The sequence below is a fragment of the Trachemys scripta genome, chromosome 6 (assembly GCF_013100865.1).
Source record: "Trachemys scripta elegans isolate TJP31775 chromosome 6, CAS_Tse_1.0, whole genome shotgun sequence".
In the NCBI taxonomy this organism is placed as follows: Eukaryota; Metazoa; Chordata; order Testudines; family Emydidae; genus Trachemys; species Trachemys scripta.
In genome coordinates, this window is record NC_048303.1 from 40,485,879 (window position 1) to 40,507,602 (window position 21,724).

At 39.9% G+C, this 21,724-nt stretch overlaps 1 protein-coding gene across 2 annotated transcripts in view; it reads left to right on the forward strand.

Moving 5' to 3' along the window:
- The window catches only part of CDK7 (cyclin dependent kinase 7), a 39,163-nt gene that overhangs the window by 12,249 nt on the left and 5,190 nt on the right, over positions 1-21,724 (forward strand). For both annotated transcript variants that reach the window (XM_034773204.1, XM_034773203.1), the window contains exons 4-10: positions 2,709-2,776; positions 5,477-5,545; positions 7,594-7,704; positions 8,358-8,476; positions 10,014-10,113; positions 11,864-11,950; positions 13,332-13,481. In XM_034773204.1, the coding sequence (XP_034629095.1) occupies positions 2,709-2,776; positions 5,477-5,545; positions 7,594-7,704; positions 8,358-8,476; positions 10,014-10,113; positions 11,864-11,950; positions 13,332-13,481 (704 nt within the window). The remainder of the gene's footprint in view (positions 1-2,708; positions 2,777-5,476; positions 5,546-7,593; positions 7,705-8,357; positions 8,477-10,013; positions 10,114-11,863; positions 11,951-13,331; positions 13,482-21,724) is intronic.

Below are 21,724 nucleotides of genomic sequence, written 5' to 3' on the forward strand. Positions count from 1 at the left end.
TACCTGTGATGGAGCTGAGCAAGGACCTAACACTTTCAGTAGAGGAACCCATATACCATCCGCAAATGTTCCTGGTACTGATGAGGTGGACTGGACCAGGACTGGTGCCTTGCCAGTGCCCTTTGAAGGGAATATACACACCTTGCCATTGCCTATATATTCTTGTCAGCATTGAGCAGAGATCCTTTGCCCCTGCCAATGGAGAATGATCCCAAAGAGGGCATAAGGAAGCCCCCATTCGGAGCACTGAGTGCTGCACCAAATGGCATGGGAGTGACACTGGGTCAGCTAACAAGGCCAGTACCCATGTAATGTCCCACCTTGGCCATATTGGTCTTACTGGGACCTGTCCTCCCACGCCAGATGATCAGAAATTTGTGATGCCACCTCCTGTTGCAGAACTGAGTTAGTGGAAGGAACCCAGAAACATTCATGGAGTGGTACCATCTTCTCCCTCCTCCCTGACAAAGACTTTAATCATGGATGTGTTAAGTACTGATTGGGAAGCCCACCTGGGCAATCTACAAATTCAAGAGCTTTTGTCCTCAGAAGACCTGGGGTTCCACATCAAGCCATCAGGTTAGCCTGTAATCCAACAGTGCATTTCTTGTAGGACAACAGCTCTGCAATATGCTACATAAACAAACAAAGAGATATATGCTCATTTCCTCTCTGCCTGGAAGCCATCAAGTGCTGGGCATGGTGCCACCAATACTGGAGAACATCAGTGGCTCTTCATCTCCCAGGTGTCGGCATCAACCTGGCAGACTTCCTAAGCAGGCAGGCAATTACCACCATGCCGCATGCTAACCTTTTGTCCAGAGCGGGCATGAGTTTGGGGTTGCTACCAGATGCCGCCTTTCTGCAGTGGTCCCAAGGCCTATTTTATGCCTTACCACCAATTATCCTGACCCTCAGGATGACTTCCAAAATCAAATGGGACAAAGCCATGATTATTTTCTTAGCTCTGTGCTGACTGAGGCAGTCTTGACTGACAGACCTGCTACAAATGTCCATCCAGTCTCAGATCCAGCTCCCAGACCTCATCTTACAACACCATGACAAGATACTCCATCCAGACCTGAAACCCCTGCACCTATTCTATGGCTATTGGCTAACTAAGTACCACAGATACAGAATTCATCTAATTGGAAGAGGTTCTCAATGTGAGCATTGGTCCAGGTCTCAGTACTGAACATTCTCTACTACTTGTTGCATTTAAAACAGGCTGGCCTTTTGTTAATCTCTTGGGGTCCACCTATTCAGTGATGCTTGGTCTTTTCTAACCCCACAATATCTAAATTTTTCAAAGGGTTGCTGCACACTTACCCACTGTTCAGAGAACAGAATCCTGCCTGAGATTTCAGTTTAGTCTGAGTCTCATGGAGGCCTCTTTCCAACCTTTCACAGAATGCAGCTTACACCACCTATCTCTGAAGATGATCTTCTTAGACTATTGCTTCAATCTGGAGATTGAGTGAGCTTCAGGCACTTATATCTGAACCTTACATAAGCACATTACATAAGCACAAAGTGATGTTGCAACTTCACTTGAAGTTCGTTCCTAAGAGTGTCTCAGAATTTTATCTAAGCCAGTCAGTCAACCTTCTTCTGTTTTTTCTCAAAGCCACACTCAGCACTGGGAGTGTGTGCGTGTCCAGGACTTGGCTTTATTATATTGACCGCACCAAACTGTGCACTTCATCTTTCTAGACATAGGTGGGCACTCTACAGGTCAATCTATCTCTTCACAAAGAATATTGAAATGGATAACACAATATATCTTGCTGTGTTACTTGCTGGCTGGTGTATCTTTCATTAAACATCATGACTTGCTCCACCAGAGCACAAGCAACATCCTCCACTTGCTTTAGGAATGTTCCAAAACTGCTGCCTTTCAGATTTCTAATGTTGAGTAACCCACTGACCTTTGTCAAACACTATGCCTTGGAATTAGCCACCAGGTCAGCTGCCATGCTTGGGAGAGCAGTATTTCAATCACGGTTTTACTGATATAGCTGCAACTTATTCCCACCATCCTGAAGAGGATACTACTTGACTGTCACCTACAGTGGGATCTACACTAACATGTACTTGAAGGAAGAAATATTACATACACTACAATAAATCTAGTTCTTTGGTATCTTGTTGGTGTGGATCGCACATACCACTCTTTATCCCCCTCTCACATGGGAGCATGAGGAGGCAGAGTGCATATGCTGCCCCGATGGACATTGCTATTCAAAAGGATGATGCACATGTACAACCACCGTGGGATCCACAGTTGTTGCTGGATAAGTAACCATTTTTTAAAAAAGCCTTAAAATTGTTTGACAGGACAAGATTTGATATACTCTTCTAGGTCTATGCCACAACTTCTCTATTTTGCCAAAAGGGGGCATACACTGCTATAGAAACAGTCGCATCATAAGGTGTGAATTTCCACCTACTTGTTAGTTGTGAAGTATTTACTGTTGTCTGCTATGATAATGATGCGTCCCAACTTTGAATTTCAGTGATGTACTTAGTTGCCATTCTGCAAACTGAATGCATTTTTTCTCACTTTGTTTGAGAAATTATGAACTAGACTACAATCGTAAATGACCAACAACATACAAAAGAAGCTGAATTAGAAATTCTTATTGGTAGCTAAATTGAAGTTTTTATATGCTGCTCCTGCCTTTAATGTGATCTTCCTTTCAATCTAGGAATCAACAGAACAGCCCTGAGGGAGATAAAATTGTTACAGGAGCTAAGCCATCCAAATATCATTGGTGTAAGTATAACATGAATACTACTTGTGGCATATGCTGTAAGTCAGTCCCTGAATACTGTAGATCTAGTCTGCTGTGATCATGGAGATTTTTATCTTAATTCTTATACTGGCTGTCTTGCAAGTTGGCAAACCGTGATAAAATAACTTTAATAAAAAGGCAGGTCTCAAAATCCACTTGCATTTTTGCCAAGTGGTAGTTGGAAACTTTTGCTGTTTAGGTGGGGAGAGAGTCTCAAATCTTGAAAAATTCAAATTTAAAAATAAAATTGCTTGTGAATCAATGCAATGTGGCATTTCCCTGATTTTTTTGCATGTTGTTCTCTTGCCTCTGTTGCTGTTCAGCTTTCCTAAGCAACAGCAATGTGAAACCGACAAGGTCTGTTCAGTTTCACTAATGCTATTTAAAATCCAGTGGGCTGCAGTAATACTTGTAGTTCAGAGCATGCTTTTTTTTTTTTTAGTTTGATTTTCAGCTTCAAGATAAATGTTTGTAAAGGTAAATACTAGTGATGGTTGATTCTCTGAACAGTTAGTTCAGATAGACATACAAAAGTTCAGATGCTTTATTAAATATTTTCCCTGGAAGTATACTGTTCTTGCTGGATCTCAAGCCCATTCTTACAGCATTTCCATGCTTGTAGCTGAAACCAGGAGGTGCTGAAACACATGAATTAAAAAGCAGTTAACTTGACTGCAAACATTCAAAAAAGGCTTTAGCTTGTCATAAATATAAAAAGGATAGCATAAAATCGCTCCTTGACAGCTGTACTAAATTGCTTTACCTGTAAGGGGTTAAGAAGCTCAAATCTAGTTGGCACCTGACCAGAAGGACCAATGAGGAAAGAACATTCTTTCAAATCTGTGTGTGTGTGGGGCGGGGGGGGGGGGGGGGATTTGTTTGTGGCTCTTTGTTTGTTCCCTCTCCGGGCAGGTACATCATCTCCTGAAAACTTACCTGAAATGATCCATCTAAAATTACAAAAATTGAAACCTTGTAAGTAAGGCAAGGAACTGCGTTAGGTTATCTTTTGTTTTGGTTTGTGAATTTTCCCTATGCTAAGAGGGAGTTTCATTCCTGTTTTGTAACTGTGAAGCTGAGCCAGAGGGGAATCCTCTGTGTTTTAAATCTTTTTTTATTTAACCCTGTAATGTTACCTTCCATTCTGATTTTGCAGGTGTGATTAGTTTACCTTTTCTTTATAAATAAAGTTCTTCTTTTAAGAACCTGATTAATTTTAGTGTCCTAAAAATAAAGGGTCTGGTCTGTACTTACATTGAAGACAATTGGTTGGTATATTATTCTCAAGCCTCCCCAGGAAAGGGGGTGAAGGGGCCTGGGGGGATATTTTGGGGGGATAGGGATTCCAAGTGACCCTGCCCTGAATTTTTCTATAAATGACTTGGTGGTGGCAGCAGTACTGTCCAAGGACAAGGAAAGGAATTTGTGCCTTGGGGAAATTTTTAACCTAAACTGGTAGAATATAAGCTTAGGGGGTCTTTCATGTGGGTCCCCACATCTGTACCCTAGAGTTAAGGAGGGGGGAGAACCCTGACAGCTTGTATGTTCGCAAAACAGTTTTGCTCATCCTAGTAAAGATGCTAAAATGAGTTTGTCTGAGTCTTTGATAACTTGCAAAACTTAGAAGTTCTCAATCATCCACTTATGAACTGAAGTTCTAAATGCTGTATTATGGCCAAGAACAGTTTGCCAAAAACATACAAAGCTGAATCCACACAGACAGACAACGGGTACCTGACAATAGTCAGGGGGAGGGGGCAGGGGGAGGACAGGTGGCTTCAGCAATGTTACTGAGCATGCTCAGTACAAGCTAAGCAGCAAATCGGGCGGGGAGGCATGTGACCTCCCCCTCCCCCCCGTCTCCCCTCTGCACACAAGAATAGGTAAAGCATTTCTGAAAGAGCAAGAACAAGGAAGAGACTCCATCATGCTCTTGTCTGCTCTGTTAGTTTGTGATATAACTCCCACTGTAGTTCAGGCTGTGAAGGTAATCCTATTTTACAGGAGTGTCTAACTCTGTTTTTAAAATATAGTAGTAATTCATTGATATATATTTTGCTTTCCACAACCAACTCTCTGTACAACTTTTCATGAGTGATGTACCCAAATACTTGGATGCTAACATCTAACCTGTATTGTTAAATTTATTCACCTAAATTTGGGTTGCTGATTATGTACTACATGTAGCCTATAACTTTTTAAACAAACTTTATATATGTGGATAATCTAAGCACTATACCCAGACATACAGACACTCTTCTTAACCTGTGTATTATATAATTTTTTAACATTAGTTTTAATAAAAATTAATTCTGTACAACTACTATGCCTTCCATTCAGGATCTGTTTTTTACAAAGACAAATTATTAAAGCCCTTTAACTTCCTTGTGAAGTGGGTAAGACTGGTCATTTCTACTGTACAGGTGGGGAAACTGAGACACAGTTTGTAATTTTCTTATGGTCACATAGCAAGAGAGACAGAGCCAGGCTGAATGTCAGATTTCCCCACACTGCCCTCTAATCACTACAGTATGTTCTCTTCCCAGTATATGCAACTCTGCTCCCCCTTCCTGAAAACCATTACAATACATACCAAAGTGACACAACATTAAAATGATGATATTAAAAGTACTCTGCAGTCAAATATATTTTCCATGTTGTGGTATATTTTGGTTTTCCAGCTTCTTGATGCATTTGGACACAAATCCAATATTAGTCTGGTCTTTGATTTTATGGAAACAGATCTAGAGGTAAGACTGCTTTCGCTGTTGCCTTCTTTTGATTCAATACTTGGAATGTTTTAATTTTCTATATTTTGCACAAAACCATTGAAATACTGGAAACTGTGATAATGTATTACTTTTTCATATTGATATCCAGATGGTATCTCCAAGTAAATGCATTTTGAAAATACTTAAATCAAGAAAGATTAGTGATTTGTATTTGTAAGAGATGAGACTCTATAACACTTTGTCAGTTAAGGTAGTATCTTTTTAAAATCGGTTTTATAGTATATTAACATTCATGCATTCTTTAGATACAATGCTTTATTTTTTTTAATACTACTCTAGAGTGTCAGTAGACTTTTGTCAGGAAATAGTTTATTAATTTCATATTTGTGTAGAATTAAAATTTTGAGACCCCAGTCATAGACCAGGACCTCATTGTGCTAGACAATGTACAAACATTTTTTTGTAATTATTTTGTAATTAGTAGTAATAGGCATGCAATCCTGTTTGAATCAGTTCTGTTAGCTTGTGAATTGGGTGCATTACAAGAACTATAACATATTATGTTGTAGCTAAATGAGTAAATCTTTGCAGGGGATTTGATATTGCATGGTTTTTATGCATTCTTCAAAATAAAGACTGTAGTAAGCAAGAGTGCATGTTAAATCAATGATGGTTGTGCATATGCAATGACTATCCATGCTTTACAGGGAAAAAGAGCTTAATTTAATGGCGGTAATCTGTCAGTATAGAATGCAGTGAGCAACCGGAAGAGCATATACAAACGTTAAAAGAATAGTTGTATGTTTCGCTAATATCTGTAATGCCTGTCATAAAGGAAGAGGTGCTTAAATTAGAGGAATACAAGATCAAAACAAAGTTAATAGATTACTAAACAATGAAAGTTTTTTGTTTTGTTTTTTTTGCTGATAGCAATGTTTACCCTCTCCTTGATGATGTGCTCCAAATACTCATAAGAATTCAAGTTGAGACTTGTAAAATATCAACTATTAGTGTTTGCTCTATATATTTTCCTAATATGTTAACTTTACTTATCTATATAATTCAAAACTAAGTAAAATCTATTTTTATGACCTAGGATGTCATGACAAACTAGGACAAGGCAAAACAAAGCATTTATTTGTATTTTGGTAGCATCCAGAAGACCCAGCTGGGATCAGGATCGGTAGCGATTAGCATTGTACGACATATAGAAAACTTAATGCAATCTAAGATAACTATTATAGATATTTTTACAAATTTCAACTTGACTTTTTAAGCATGTTGGGAAATGGAAGCTATTGTAGGAATGCAAAGCATTATTAGTAGAAAACCAGTGGAGGGAGCAGTGTGTGGAGGCAGAGAGAATGTTTAAAAAATAGGATGGAGCAAGTTCATGAAAGATCTATACAAAAAAAAGAGGCCATTTTTTACTTGGATTCTGAAACAAGTGGATTTGTTAATGGTAGTGAATAGGTCATACCTTCATGTCATACCTTCATGTGTGTTCAGAGGGCTGTTGTGCTCTGCCAAGGCTAGAGTCTTGGAGCTATATTGAAGGAAGGTAAAATAGTTCAGACAGAGAACACAAAAGTATAAATGAGGGTTTCTGTGAAGAAGGACTTGCCACAATAGCATATGCAGTATATTTTGTTGAGGTGGTAGAGTTATAGTTAAGCATATTCCTCTTGCCTAAGAGAGGCACTTTAGCTCTTGAAATAACTAGCTGGAAGAAGTTGAGATTTCAGATCAAGCTTATGTGGTCATGCAGGTAGAGAAAACATGGAGTCAATATAAACTTAACACAAATATGGTATCTGGAATATCCGTGGTCTCCATTTCAATTTCCATTCTCCAGTGTAAATAGCTATATTTTTTTCTGAAGAAACTTAAGAATATCCACTACTTTTTACACAACCCAGTGGCATAGAATCTTATTAGCAATTGCACCATGTAATATTCAACTTTGCTTAAAGGAAAATAGTAACATTAAGCAAAGAGAATTGTAATAAGATAATTAAACATAGTTAGATTTTTGGTAAAAAGTTTCATAACCTGCTTTTTCCCAGGTTATAATAAAGGATAGTAGTCTTGTGCTGACACAATCTCACATCAAAGCATATATGTTGATGACACTTCAAGGACTGGAATATTTACATCAGCACTGGATTCTGCACAGGGTAAGTAAGAATACAATACCAATCCACTGTACAGTTAGGAAAGTATTCCTATTTACTTATGAAAGCCTTCCATTTCAAAATTGCAATAGAGTACTGTGGAATAACATTAATATATATAATGGTACTTTAAATCTTTTGATTGCAACTCTTATCTTGGCTGAACTAGGAAGTACCAACTTATTGTGATGAAATAAATGGCAAAATGGAGATTAATAAAAAGGGCTGGTTTCAAATGTGTAGTGGAAGGCTGCTAAATTGCATATCACTTTCTAGTTAATATATTTAAATAAAACTAGTGTACTGCACTTCAGGGAGCAAATGCATCTCTAAAACTTTTATTGTAACTATCAGAGTAATGCCACAAAACTAAACTGTGGCTCTTTGGCAGCGAAGATATGGCCACACTTAAATCAGCTTTTTAAAGGTGTTTGGAAAATTTGCAGGTCAAGTAGTAGAAGTACGACAGCCAAAGACACACACACACACACACACACAGGTGTAATGCAGAGTTTATTTTTGCAAAAAGGGCTTTCTATAAAGATAGAAGTTTTTCTCCTAGAATAACTTTAATACAAGAGTGCCAGGGGAGCTCGTTATTAGTCATGCTTTTATTGATACTGTCAGTTTTATTGTCTTTGTCCCTTTCTTGACAGGATCTCAAACCAAACAATTTGTTACTAGATGAAAATGGGGTTCTAAAATTGGCTGACTTTGGCTTGGCAAAATCTTTTGGAAGCCCAAATAGAGTCTATACACACCAGGTAGTAACAAGGTAAGAAATATAAAGCACTCTGCTTGGCTGTTGGATAGATGGGTATCTTGTAAAATCAGCTCTGTGCACAAACCCAAGAGCTAACTTTATATGAATGTGGCAATGGGAACCTGAATAACTGCTATAAAAGCTGACCCCAGTGCTTTGCAAGGTTATCTAATTGCTTTTCAGAACTATTAGAGAGACAAGATGGGTGAGGTAATACCTTTTCTTTTTTTTTTTTTTTTTGGACCAAATTCTCTTGAGAGAGACAAGCTTTTGGGTTTACACTGAGCTCTTCTTCAGGTCACATGCAGGTGCCTCTGAAGAAGTGGGTTTTTTTACCCACAAAAGCTTATGCCCAAATAAATCAGTTAGTCTTTAAGGTGCCTCTGGACTCCTTGTTGTTTTTCAGGTCATATGTGTAAGCTAGAAAACTTGTCTTTCCAGCAGAATTTGGTCCAATAAAAGATATTACCTCACCCACTGTCTGTGTAAAAAGGATTATGGAATACACGCCTGTATACGATCTTCTGTAACTCTAGGTGTTGCCTTTTCTCCAGAAACACAAGGAAGTATGTACACTAGTCTTGTAAGTCCTGGTTGTAATTAACTTCTTAAACAACAAGGCTTAGGCTCTTTCTCTTGTATATTAACCAAATTATTTGCCCTGAATGTAGTATTCCTAACCACTCACTCATGTGTCTCTTAGGGTAACTAAATGGTCTTAATTGACATCAGATAAATCTGTTGGTTTTTTTTGTAATATTTAATACACACTTCTAAAAACAGAGTGGGGTGCAAAGCACAACTGAACTTCCAGAATATTTTTTTCATTTGTCTATACTAATATGAATAGTTGGGATTTATTTTAAATGTCTTCTTCTAATGGAAGAAATGAAGCTGGATTTGTGTTAGATATTTCATGAATGGCATAATTGCCAACATTTGGAACCATCTCATTTCTTCCATCTACTAAGCTGTTCTCGAATACTAGTGTATTCATCACTGCAAGTGGAATCTAATTAAAGTGTTATCTTCATGTGTAAGGTAAACTGAATTGTTTTAAGCAGTGATACTAGCTATTTTGCGTTAATAGTAACTGCTAGGATTCATTCTACACAAGAATCTCAGCACTTAAATAATCAGTGGCTGTCACTGTCACTTTTGAGGTGTCTAGATATTGGCAGGAATTTTAATGCCTACTTATTTTGGTTCCTGACAAATAACCTTGATTGTTTTTCATTTATTCAGACTGCCAGTTACATCTTCTGTCTTTCAAGTTTGCAGTCCAGTTGTTTGCTAAGTGCAAACATGCTCTGCCATTTCGCTTTGTTTTGGGGAAGTGTGTACAACATCAGGATGTTGAACCACATCCTTAAAGGGGGGGAAAAAGCTCTCTCCAAGATATAGATCTTTTCAGACATTAACTTGATGATAAATATCCAGGGAGTGAGCAATAAACATTCTGTAACACTTCTGCTCAGTTAAATACTTGATTTGCATGCTGTGTTATACAAATTATCCTTGCTTGAAAGTGTTCCTGCTTGCTTTTCAGATGGTATCGAGCACCTGAGCTACTGTTTGGTGCTAGAATGTATGGTGTAGGTGTAGATATGTGGGCTGTTGGCTGTATCTTAGCAGAACTGCTTCTTAGGGTAAGCCTCAAACACAAATATTTGTGTTTATCTATAACATAATGTAGCTCTTGTACATAGGTTCTTATGTACTTCCATCTTTTGTATTTTAACCTTTGACATTTATAACCTCATACTATCTATTTTAATCAACAGAAATCTGACATCTCATCTCACATCACTTTTTTTATTGGAAAAGTCATGAATTGCTTGTACACCTCTACCCCGATATAACGCTGTCCTCGGGAGCCAAAAAATCTTACCGCGTTATAGGTGAAACCGCGTTATATCGCACTTGCTTTGATCTGCCGGAATGTGCAGCCCACCCCCCCGGAGCACTGCTTTATCGCATTATATCTGAATTCTTGTTATATCAGGGTAGAGATGTATATCACTAGTGACTCTCGTTCCATATGCACTGAAGTACAATGTCTAGCAACGTTAAAAGTATGTACTAACTTTCCATGTGTTGTCCTTCCCCTACTAACCATGGACCGGTAGAACAAAGTTTAATGTCAACATCTGTCTAACCTTTAATGTGGTGGTTCTCAGATTTTGTGTATGGCTCATAGCTCTTCCTTGCATCCTTCCCCCCACCCCCAGTGACTAACTCCTTTAAGTGGGCCCCTTACAATAAAGTTCCTTAGGAAAAAAGGTAGAGGAAGAGAGTAAAATTCTTTCCACTTCTGTTCAAAAAGCTAAACTCTCTTTAAAGTAGGATAAGCTTGAGAGAAATGATATTGATATTTAAGAGGGTTAATGATGGAAAGGGTAGGGTCCTATTGGACAATCTAATCCAATCCTGCAATACAGGATACTGCATTACAGCACACTTGCTATTACTTTGTCTAATTTTAGACTATTTTAAGAGACTTTTATCCAAAATGTCTCTTAAACAGATAACATTGAGAGGAAAATATAAACTAAATTTCACAAAAACATTGGGTGTCCCCTTTGCCTTGATTTTTTTTTATGAATATGTTAGTTACACTGGCTTTTCAGTTTTGATTTCAGTTACCCTCACTGTTAATATTGTTATCTAATTCTTCACGCTTAACACATTAATAGTCACCTTATTCTTCAACTTCTGTCCCAGAACTCTCTTCTGCCTTTTGTGTATTGTAAGTACATGGTAGACTGAATTAGGCCAATTTCCTCCCACTACTTCCAATGTAGTTTAAACTTGACAAGCACTGGTTAGGCAAGTTCTAACCCAGTGAATCAGTACCCCATTATTTTTGCTTAAGTAGAGATCATTTAATTCCTAGTATTGTCATCACCGAATTCATTCTGAATACAAAACCTAGATGGTCTCCAATATCAATCTTTCTCTTTCTTCACTAGTTGTGGGCATTGGAACGATCACAAAGTTATTGAGGAAAAATTTAAAACATGCAACTATACAGATTTAGGTTACTTTACATGGTATGTTTAAAATCTTTAGTAGGTTAGAAATCTTTAGTAGAGGCATACCTTTGTATTATCTCACTTACATAATGGTTATTCATTTTCATAATGGAAAATCTAGTGATGAGGTTAATGATGTCATGCCTAAATGTAAATGGCATTTGAAACCTATTTAGACGTTATGGTGAAGCCCCAAGCATTCCATCAGTGCCCATCTACAGATAGTTGGTATCCAAAGCCATGTTACTATAACAGTAGAATACTTTTCACAAAGGGAAAAATCAAAATTGTTCCCCGGGAGTCCAAGTTCAGATGTTGATTAAATCTTTAAATCAGAATGGCTGTTGCATTTGCCTTCTTACAGGTTCCTTTTTTGCCAGGAGACTCTGATCTTGATCAGCTGACAAAAATATTTGAAACGCTGGGGACTCCAACAGAAGAACAGTGGCCTGTAAGTCCTTTAGTTAACAAACCTATCTCAACATTCTCTTTTTTTATATTACTGTTAACTGTTTGAATTAAATTTAAAGTTGTACCAAAATATTTGGAAATTACTTCAAAAAGGCTGTTAGCTGAATTTACAAAACAAAGTGCAGCTAGTCCGGGTTTCCAAAACTTACTTGGATCAGATACCTGCTAGTATAATAGCATGTGGTAACTTAAGAGTGAAAATAAAACTTCCCATGATAGACTTTCATCATGTGATGATAGCCATGGACACAGAGGAGTGATAATTTAATGCTTTTTTGTTTCATCTTGTTTGATATAGCCACGTAGTTTGTAGGCATTTGCAAATGTGTTTTGATTCAGAACAGTTGTATGCGGTCATACCAGAATTCAAAAGGAAGTGTTTAAAGAATCTTGCAATATTTTATCATATTCTTGGTGCTTAATGAAAACTTTAACCTTGAAGAAATTCTTGTTTGTAGGATACTTGGCCAAAAGAGCGGATATATTCTGAAATTAATTCACAAATCTTGTAACTCTTCAAAATTAAGAACCTTAATTCCCTCACTTGTATAGACTATACAAGAGAGATGTCATTCATTCATTCATCATGTTTACTGCCACTTTAACATGCTGTGGTGTGCTTGGTTAAAACTTATTGCAGTATAAATTATGTTGCTAGAAATATTTAGCATCATTTGGCTATTTTAAGTCTATCAATATAACTTTGTATGATATTGGGGGAAGAAGAGAGGTGACTTGCAAACTGGATGAAAGCAACAGTAAGATGTGCATTATTGCAACTTGAACAGGTGTTAATCTATTTGGCTCAATTCTTTTTTCAAAAGTTCTTCAGTTTCCCACTGCAGAAGCAGTTGCAGAGTATTACTTATGCAGAACATAGTCTCCCACATTGTTGATGCAAATGACTTCCATGTTAGAGAGGCCAACTTAAATTGCTTTTGTCTGAAAATCTTGTGTTCTTTTACTGCAAATCACTCCTAGGATTACAATAATGAGAGACTAGAGGGGAATTTTTTTTTTCTATTTTGTTAGTGTATTTGACCCTCTTAGGGATAGTCATTTTTGTTGTTTCCGTTCTATAGTCATTTACTTTCCCGCTTTGTGGAGGTCTTTACCCTGCATAGTAGGAAAAATCCTTTAGAAAGGGTAGTGTGATTGTAAAACCACAACATTGATAAATTTGTTACCTGAAACTAATGTAATAGTTTTTATTAAACTGATTCAATTTCATATTGACAGTATGCTTTAAAAGTTGATGTTACTTCTGATCCATAAGCTTGATCGTGGCAATTCCTTCAGTTGGGGTATAAGCTTTCCTTTATTTGTTGTTTTAAAATCTGATTCCCATTTTGTTTTCATAGGGCATGTCTAGTCTTCCAGATTATGTAACATTTAAAAGTTTCCCTGGAATGCCACTTCAACATATCTTCAGTGCAGCTGGTGATGACTTGCTAGATCTTCTCCAAGGTCTATTCATATTTAATCCTTGTACTAGGGTCACAGCTACACAGGTATGGTAGAATGTTTGTATTGTATGTTATAGGTTGTGTACATTCTAACACCTCTTGTTAACATCAGTTCAATATCTCTTGGATACAAGGAGTGATAGTTGAGGTTTTGAGATCGAATAAATAAGATGACACTTTTATTATAGCACATAGGAGTCCCTGGCATGGACCAGAACGTCATCTTGCTCTGAGCATATAACTACTATAAAACCTTCTCATGCTATGGAAGAGACTTTCAAAGGCATAAATGGCAGTTGGAAGTTAGATGTCTGTCAGCCACTTGTCTTTGAAAATCTCCCCCTACGGATCTAGGTTGAAGTTATGAAGACGAAAGATTTGTGGCTCCTAGGCTTTTTTGACACTTTCATTACACCCTACCTTTGCAACACTATTTGCAGTACCACTACCATATCTCCTAGGAACCCTAGTCATTGGTCAGGACCCTATTGTGGTGGGCACTGTACGCAGAACATAAACATGGCTCCTGCCCCAAATGCACAGTCTAAGTATAAGACAAGAGACGATAGATACAGACAGATGAGGGAGTACAAGGAAACCATGAGACAGTATGGGTCTGCTTGGTAGTCTGTGGTATCAGTACACTGTTCAGCTACCTGGTGAACTTTGAGCTTTACATGCCTTCATACAGGACCTTCCATCCCTTATTTTGTAAACGTTCAAATAATAAATTCATATTAAAATTCAGTTTTTCTCAGTTTCTGTTGAAACTCTTGACCCTCCTTGGTTTTTACAGTGGGAGCCTTATCCCAGAATTTTCATATCAAATCTGTTGCTAAAAGTCTAGCTGTGACAACTTTTCTTTGTCACTTTGCGGGGGATGGATCCATATATTTAGTACTGATGGGTTCTTCAGCCTCCGTGCTGTATGAGGCAGAGTCGGATGTTTTGATTGGCTGGGCTGATTCTCCAGGTAACTGCTTTCACTGGGAAATAGTGACCCAAAATGATTTGGGGCTTGTGGTGGATAAACAGATGAATATAAGCTCCCAGTGTGACACCATGGCCAAAAGAGCTAATGTGATTCTGGGATACATAAATGGGAATGAGGAGTAGAAGTAGAGGTTATTTTACTTCTGTATTGGTCACTAGGGTGACCTCTCCTGGAATACTGTGTACAGTTATGGTGCCCCCAATTTGAGAAAGATGTTGATGAATTGGAGAGGGTTTAGAGACGAGATTAGAAAACATGCCTTGTAGCAGAGGTTCTCAACCCTTTTCTTTCTGAAGCCCCCCCAGCATGCTATTAAAAACTCCACAGATCACCTCTGTCACAATAATGGGTTTTCTGCATATAAAAGCCAGGGCTAGCAACAGGGCAATTGCCTGGGGCCTCGTGCCACAGGAGCCGCCACAAAGCTACATTGCTCAGGCTTTGGCTTCAGCCTCGGGTGGCAGGGCTCAGGCCTGGGCTTCAACCCCATGCGGCAGGGGCTTTGGCTTTCTGCCCTGGGCCCCAGTGAGTTTGACGCTGGCCCTGCTTGGCAGCCCCTCTGAAACCTGCTCCCAGCCCCCCTGGGGACCTTGGACCCCTGGTTGAGAGCCACTGCCTTATGGTAATAGACTCAAGGAGCTCAATCTATTTATCTTAACAAAGAAGGGTAAGAAGTGACTTGATTAGGTAGATGGTGACTTGATTAGGCATAAGTAGCTATATGGGGAAGAAATATTTAATAATGAGCTATTTAATCTAGAAGAGAAAGGTACAACACCATCCAATGGCTGGAAGTTGAAGCCAGACAAATTTCAGACTGGAAATTTTTAACAGTGAGAGTATTTAACCATTGGAACATAACAGTTTACCAAGGGTTGTGGTGGATTGTCCATTACTGACAATTATTAAATCAAGATTGGATGCTTTTCTAAAAGACCTGCTCTAGGCAATTTTGGGCAAGTTCTGTGGCCTGTGCTATACAGGAGGCCAGACTAGATGATCACAATGGTCCCTTCAGGCCCTGAAATGTAAAAAGAGCCCCTCCAGAATTTTCTCTGCCTCCAAAGATGCAGCAGGCTAAGAGTGAGGGCCTTTGTAGGCTGTCCAAAACCTGATTTTTTTTTCTTTTCCTCTTTTTGTTGTTTGTTTTTTCCCCCAGCTTCTTTTTCCTGAGCCTCTCTACTCTTTTAGTGTGTGGAGTTGCTAAAAATGTTTTCCAATTGGCTCTAAAACTGATCCTTGCAATCCCTTCCTGGCCATCCTGTTTAAGGTGGGATGATAAACCTAGTGAAGACAGAGTGTGACTTAAGTCTTCCTTCTCCTCCTCCCTCCTTCCCCCCTCCCCCCCGCCAAATTTTTCACTGACAGAAGGGTGGAATCAGCTCTCTGAAGAGACTATAAATAATTCTCAGGAGCATATAGAGTACAATTGACAATGGTCAGGTTTTTTTGCCAGAGCAGTACTTCGTTCTTCTGAGTACATGCTCTCTGACATTCCAAAAAAGGTGAAAAGGGCCAAGGAGTTGGGATCATCCTTCGAGAATTTCCCTAACATCTGCTCTACTTTGACACCTCACTTGATGCTTTCAGGTCCTCCACCAGATAGAGGACTCTAGCAAGTGGCAAGAAGGCTTCTATGACTGTGGGTGTGGAAGGTAGATATTTCCTCAAGACAGGTTTTTGGTAGCAAGCCTATACGTGGGAGCAAAATGTTTGGGGGCGGGGCAGTATAAAAAGGGAGATCTAAAGCACAGTACAAACTTTAAACCATTTTAGGCATCCCTTTTGGGGTTATGGAGCTTCATATAGATAATGGTAGGAGAGATGACAGATTCTCTAAGAATAGATGGGAGAATACCAGGCCTATTAAATGCAGAGGTGACTCATTCTACAGGAATGTCTCTAAGAGCAGTAAGTGACTCCCTCCAGCCAATATTCCCTGGGGGTGAGGGTGCAGGTCTAAAAGACCCTCTCTTCCCCTGGCTGCCCAGTCCATCCAAGAGGAAGGCTATGCTCCAGCAAATAGACAGCCTTCTCCATATCAGGGTGATTGAGCCTGTCCCAGACCAGGATCAGTATTGGGGCTTATAGTCCATACTGTTCCTGATTTGTGAGGCAATCATGAAGGACAGGGATGTCCTGGATTTAAAGATTCAACAAGCTGATCCATTTCCATAGGTTCAAAATGGACACTGCTCCTGTCTGTCATGCTAGCTACCACAATGGGGATTTCCTAATCTTTGTCGACCTCAAGGAACCATATCGTCACTTTTCCATCCTTACACAGATGGTACCTGAGGTTTGCACATGCTGTACAAAGCCCATTTTTGGCACTGCCACTGCCCCCAGAGTAGTCACAGATACTAGGGGCATCTCTGAACAGTATCTGTATCATTTTCTCAATGGCATTCTGATAAAGAGCCTCCTTCCTACAGAAGTCTTTCAAGTACACCCAAATGACCAGTGCACACCCTGCAGAAACATGGATTTATAATCAATGTGAAGAAAAGACAGCTTGTCCCTACCCAGACAATGGAACACCTGGGATTGGGGCTGAACACTACACTTCACAGGACCTTCCTCCCTGAAAACGGGCAAGTCCAGATTCTGGAGAAAACCTATAAGATCCTTCACAGTCAATACTACTCTGTGAAGATTTTCTAGGCATGTTCATTTCATGCATATACTTACTGTCATGGGCAAAATTTCATCTCTGGTGCCTGCAGTACAGCCCACTCAGCTTCCCTGCTCACATTCACAATTTCGCAAAAAGAACAGGAGTACTTGTGGCACCTTAGAGACTAACAAATTTATTAGAACATAAGCTTTTGTGGACTACAGCCCACTTCTTCGGATGCATATAGAAGTGGGCTGTAGTCCACGAAAGCTTATGCTCTAATAAATTTGTTAGTCTCTAAGGTGCCACAAGTANGTTTAAGGTGGGGAGGAATGCCTGAAGGGCTAGGTGAATCACTTGCAATTCCAAAACAGTTTACGGCGTAGTGAGATTCTGTCAGTGACCCTGACTTTGTACCATGTGTTTCAAAAGATGTGTCAGCTCCATACCCTTCCAAGCTGGCATCCATCATTATTGCATCTCTGTGGTTCTGCCAAGCAGATACAGTCTGTGAATCTTGTTGTAATTGCCATCTAAGGGTCCTTTTACTGTGGAGAGAAGTTTTCTAGTGAGAGTTGAAATTGTGAATGGTTTCAGAGTAGCAACCGTGTTAGTCTGTATCCGCAAAAAGAACAGGAGTACTTGTGGCACCTTAGAGACTAACAAATTTATTAGAGCATAAGCTTTCGTGGACTACAGCCCACTTCTATATGCATCCGAAGAAGTGGGCTGTAGTCCACAAAAGCTTATGTTCTAATAAATTTGTTAGTCTCTAAGGTGCCACAAGTACTCCTGTTCTTTTTGCGGATACAGACTAACACGGTTGCTACTCTGAAACCATTCACAATTTCAACTCTCACTAGAAAACTTCTCTCCACAGTAAAAGGACCCTTAGATGGCAATTACAACAAGATTCACAGACTGTATCTGCTTGGCAGAACCACAGAGATGCAATAATGATGGATGCCAGCTTGGAAGGGTATGGAGCTGACACATCTTTTGAAACACATGGTACAAAGTCAGGGTCACTGACAGAATCTCACTACGCCGTAAACTGTTTTGGAATTGCAAGTGATTCACCTAGCCCTTCAGGCATTCCTCCCCACCTTAAACTCAAGACACATACTTGTATTCATAGTCAGCCTGACTGCCATAGCATATGTAAACAGATGGGGCACATGGTTGAGCCTGCTACAAGCAGAAGCCACATTTTTTCTTCCAATGGGCTGCGAAAAACATTGTCACTTTGAACCAGGCATATGAAAGGGCACCTGAATGCCAGCGATTGGCTCAGCTGCAAAAGCTCGGAGCAGGGGAAATTATGCCTTAATCATGTCTTCACCAGAGGTGTTCAAACCCATAGCCCAGACCTTTGGGAAACTAACATGGAGGCTCCAATGCCAAAAACAACTCCTATACCAGGAAATGAGATCGTCGGGCCAGGGGAATCAGTGACCTCCTAAATATGGCCAACAGCTCTGCATTCCCTCTTTTTCCTATAACATGCAGCATCTAACAGAGACGACAGGCTGTAATTCTGATTGCACCGCTCTGGCCCAAACTTCCCTGGTTTTCAGACATCATGGAAATGTTTGTGACCCCTTCATCAACATTACGATCCACTCAGGATCTGCTATCATAGGAACATCTGCTCCATCACAGCATCTCAGAAGCTGGCAGCCTGATTATTGAGAGGTCACTTTAAAAATAATAAATAAACATAACCCCCTACCCACAAACTAGTAAATTCCAGTGATTTGTTCTCAATCCTACTCAAGCCCAGAGAGTTTTCAGCCAATTCTTGATATACAGTAATAGAAGATTTTATTCCTGGTGCATGTTGCGATACACAGCAGGATCAGCATCTGTATTTAGAGAACAAAGTCTCTCAGTAAAACATCTGCTTAGTTCATTCTAATACAGGGCTAGGGGACAGAAAGCTTTGAGATCCTCCACAGCAAAGTGTGTGTGATTTTGAAGGGAATGGGGGAAGAAGAGGTAATCTCCCCCATTCAAGATTAAAGCCAATAAGATAATGCAGCCTCATGGGCTGATGGTTCCCTACATATGTTTACTAAATTCTAGAAGACTGATAGACTTTGGTCAGATGAAGCAGATTTTGACAGGAGTTCTGTGAGCTGTAGCCTACCCTTAGCCCACTCAACAATTGATAGCGAGGGCAGGACTACGCTTTCACTCCATGCATCCGAAGAAGTGAGGTTTTTACTCTCAAAAGCTTATGCCCAAATAAATCTGTTAGTCTTTAAGGTGCCACCAGACTCCTTGTTGTTTTTACAAAAACCCCAGCACTTCTGAATTTATGATCCATCCCCTGAAATGAGAATGAAAATTTCCAGATAAGTGAGACAAATTTTCTTTCTGGGTAGGGCATATGGGTTCATAAATTCATCCCGACCCTGTAGTTTATCTACTTCTTCTGGAAGGTGATTGGTCAATTGTGCGCTTGATCTCGCTTTAGGGAAGAGTGGATGGATAACCATGCTCTTAAAATTAATTGATGACCCTCAGGATTGTCCCAGTTTGTTTTTTTCCAGATTGGACAGTTCTTAATTGTTGGGCAGATTTTCTGCTATTGTTAATATCTGAATGAGTATTTTATTCATAATAGCAGCTTTGGAAGCAAGTTTTCAGAGGGGCTTTTCAGTGGGGGAAGTTATCTGGAGGGTCAGCCCAGCCAGTTAAAACATCTGATTGAAGAACCCATCACTACTGAATTTATGGACCCATCCCCCTACCCAGAATTCTGGGTAAGTGAGACAAATTTCCTCATACTTTTTTGATACTTTTGCAAGAAAGCTCTTGCTATTTGTCAGTCAGCTCCTGTTCTGAGTATGTTGGGGGTGGGGCAGGGGAATAACAACAATTCACACAATAAACCCAAAATGTAGTGTATACCTATTTCTTCTCCCTCTCCCACTGTTGCATGCCAGAGGGAACACTGCTGCAAAGAACAAAGGTGTCCCATCACCTAATCACTGCAATTCCCCTTACCACTCAAAAGATTACATTTTTGGGGATAGGACAGGAGATGAGTTTTAACTGCCTTAGGTAGCCTTTTCAACAACACTTTTTCATAGCGTTTCATAGCCTCTTTATCAGATATACGCTTTAGTATGCGTTCAGTTTCTAGTAAAATAGAATGCTATACTGGAGGCTACTTACGAAGTCCTTTTTCATAGGCTGATATTCAAGGATCAAGCTGCAAAATATGAATTAAAATACTGTAGCAGGAGGACCGTTATAACTAAGGCTACAATTTAAACATGGGTGTTTTTAGTAAGTCATGGACAGGTCACGGGCAAAAAACAAAAAATCACGGCCAGTTACCTGTCTGACTTATACACCTCTAACCCGATATAACGCTGTCCTCAGGAGCCAAAAAATCTTACCGTGTTATAGGTGAAACTGCGTTATATTGAACTTGCTTTGATCCGCCGGAGTACACAACAGCCAGCCTCCCCTTCTTCCCTCCTCCCCCCCCTCCCCCCACACCTGGAGCACGGCTTTACTGTGTTATATTCTAATTCGTGTTCTATTGGGTTGCGTTATATCAGGATAGAGGTGTACCATAACTACACCCTGATCAAATCTTGTCAGGAGCCAGTCTTGCTGCAGCTGCTCCTGGCATCCCTGGGACTGCTGCTCAGGTGGTCCCGGGGCCAGCTGCCCAGGGCTGCCAGAGCACTGACTAGTGTGGCTGGCCCCAGGGCTGTGGCAACTCAAGCAGCGGCTGGTGTGGCTGTCCCTAGAGCCGCCTGAGCAGCTGGTCCCAGGGCCAGCTGCTTGTGGTGGCCCTAGGGTCAGCCACACTGGCCACTGCAGTAGTCACAAAGGTCGCAAGAAGCCACGGAATCCATGACTTCCCTGACCTCCGTGACAGACACATTTTATAACCCATTTTAAAAATTGCAAGTTTTCTGCTTTAAACTCCTGAGTTCTTCCTGATGTAGCTTGACTTACAGCAGAGACTGAACACTATAATTAGGATAAGCAAAAACATTTCCTGGCAGTTCCACCTGCTTGCTTGCTTTATTTATTTATTTCCTGAACTGTGGCTTCTAGAAGCTGTGGAACTGAAATCTGCTTTAAAGTGGACGGGTGGGGAGGATATAATTTAACTTACATAAAATAAGTATCAGTTTTACATATCTGCTTCCTGTGTGTTCAGGTCCTCTGTGTACTCAGTAACAAGCTTTTCTTTCTTTTGACATTGCAGAATCAGAGCGATTAGGGAAGAGTAGAACAGAACCCAACTTACTTTGTAAATCAACATAAGGATGGTGTTCCAGAAATCTGGCTTCAATTCCTGGCTCTGCCAGAGGTGTCGCTGATTACCTTGAAAAAGTCAATCTCTGTGACCCTTTCCTTTTCTGTCTTGTCTATGGTATTTAGACTGTATGCTCTTCAGAGCTGTAACTGTCTTAGTGTACATGTATAGCGTCTGCCACAATGGGGTCGGGATCTTGATTGGGGACTCTAGGCACCTACTGTAATACAGATGATTAGACAAATTATCTCAACTTGTAAATTGAGCAAACTGTATGGAAGTCGCTGAGAGAATCTGAAATCTTGGGTTTTGTAGCAACTCTTGAGTACAACTCCAGTCTTAGAACTGCAATCTTAGAACCCCTAGAAATGTCATAAGTTATAAGCAAG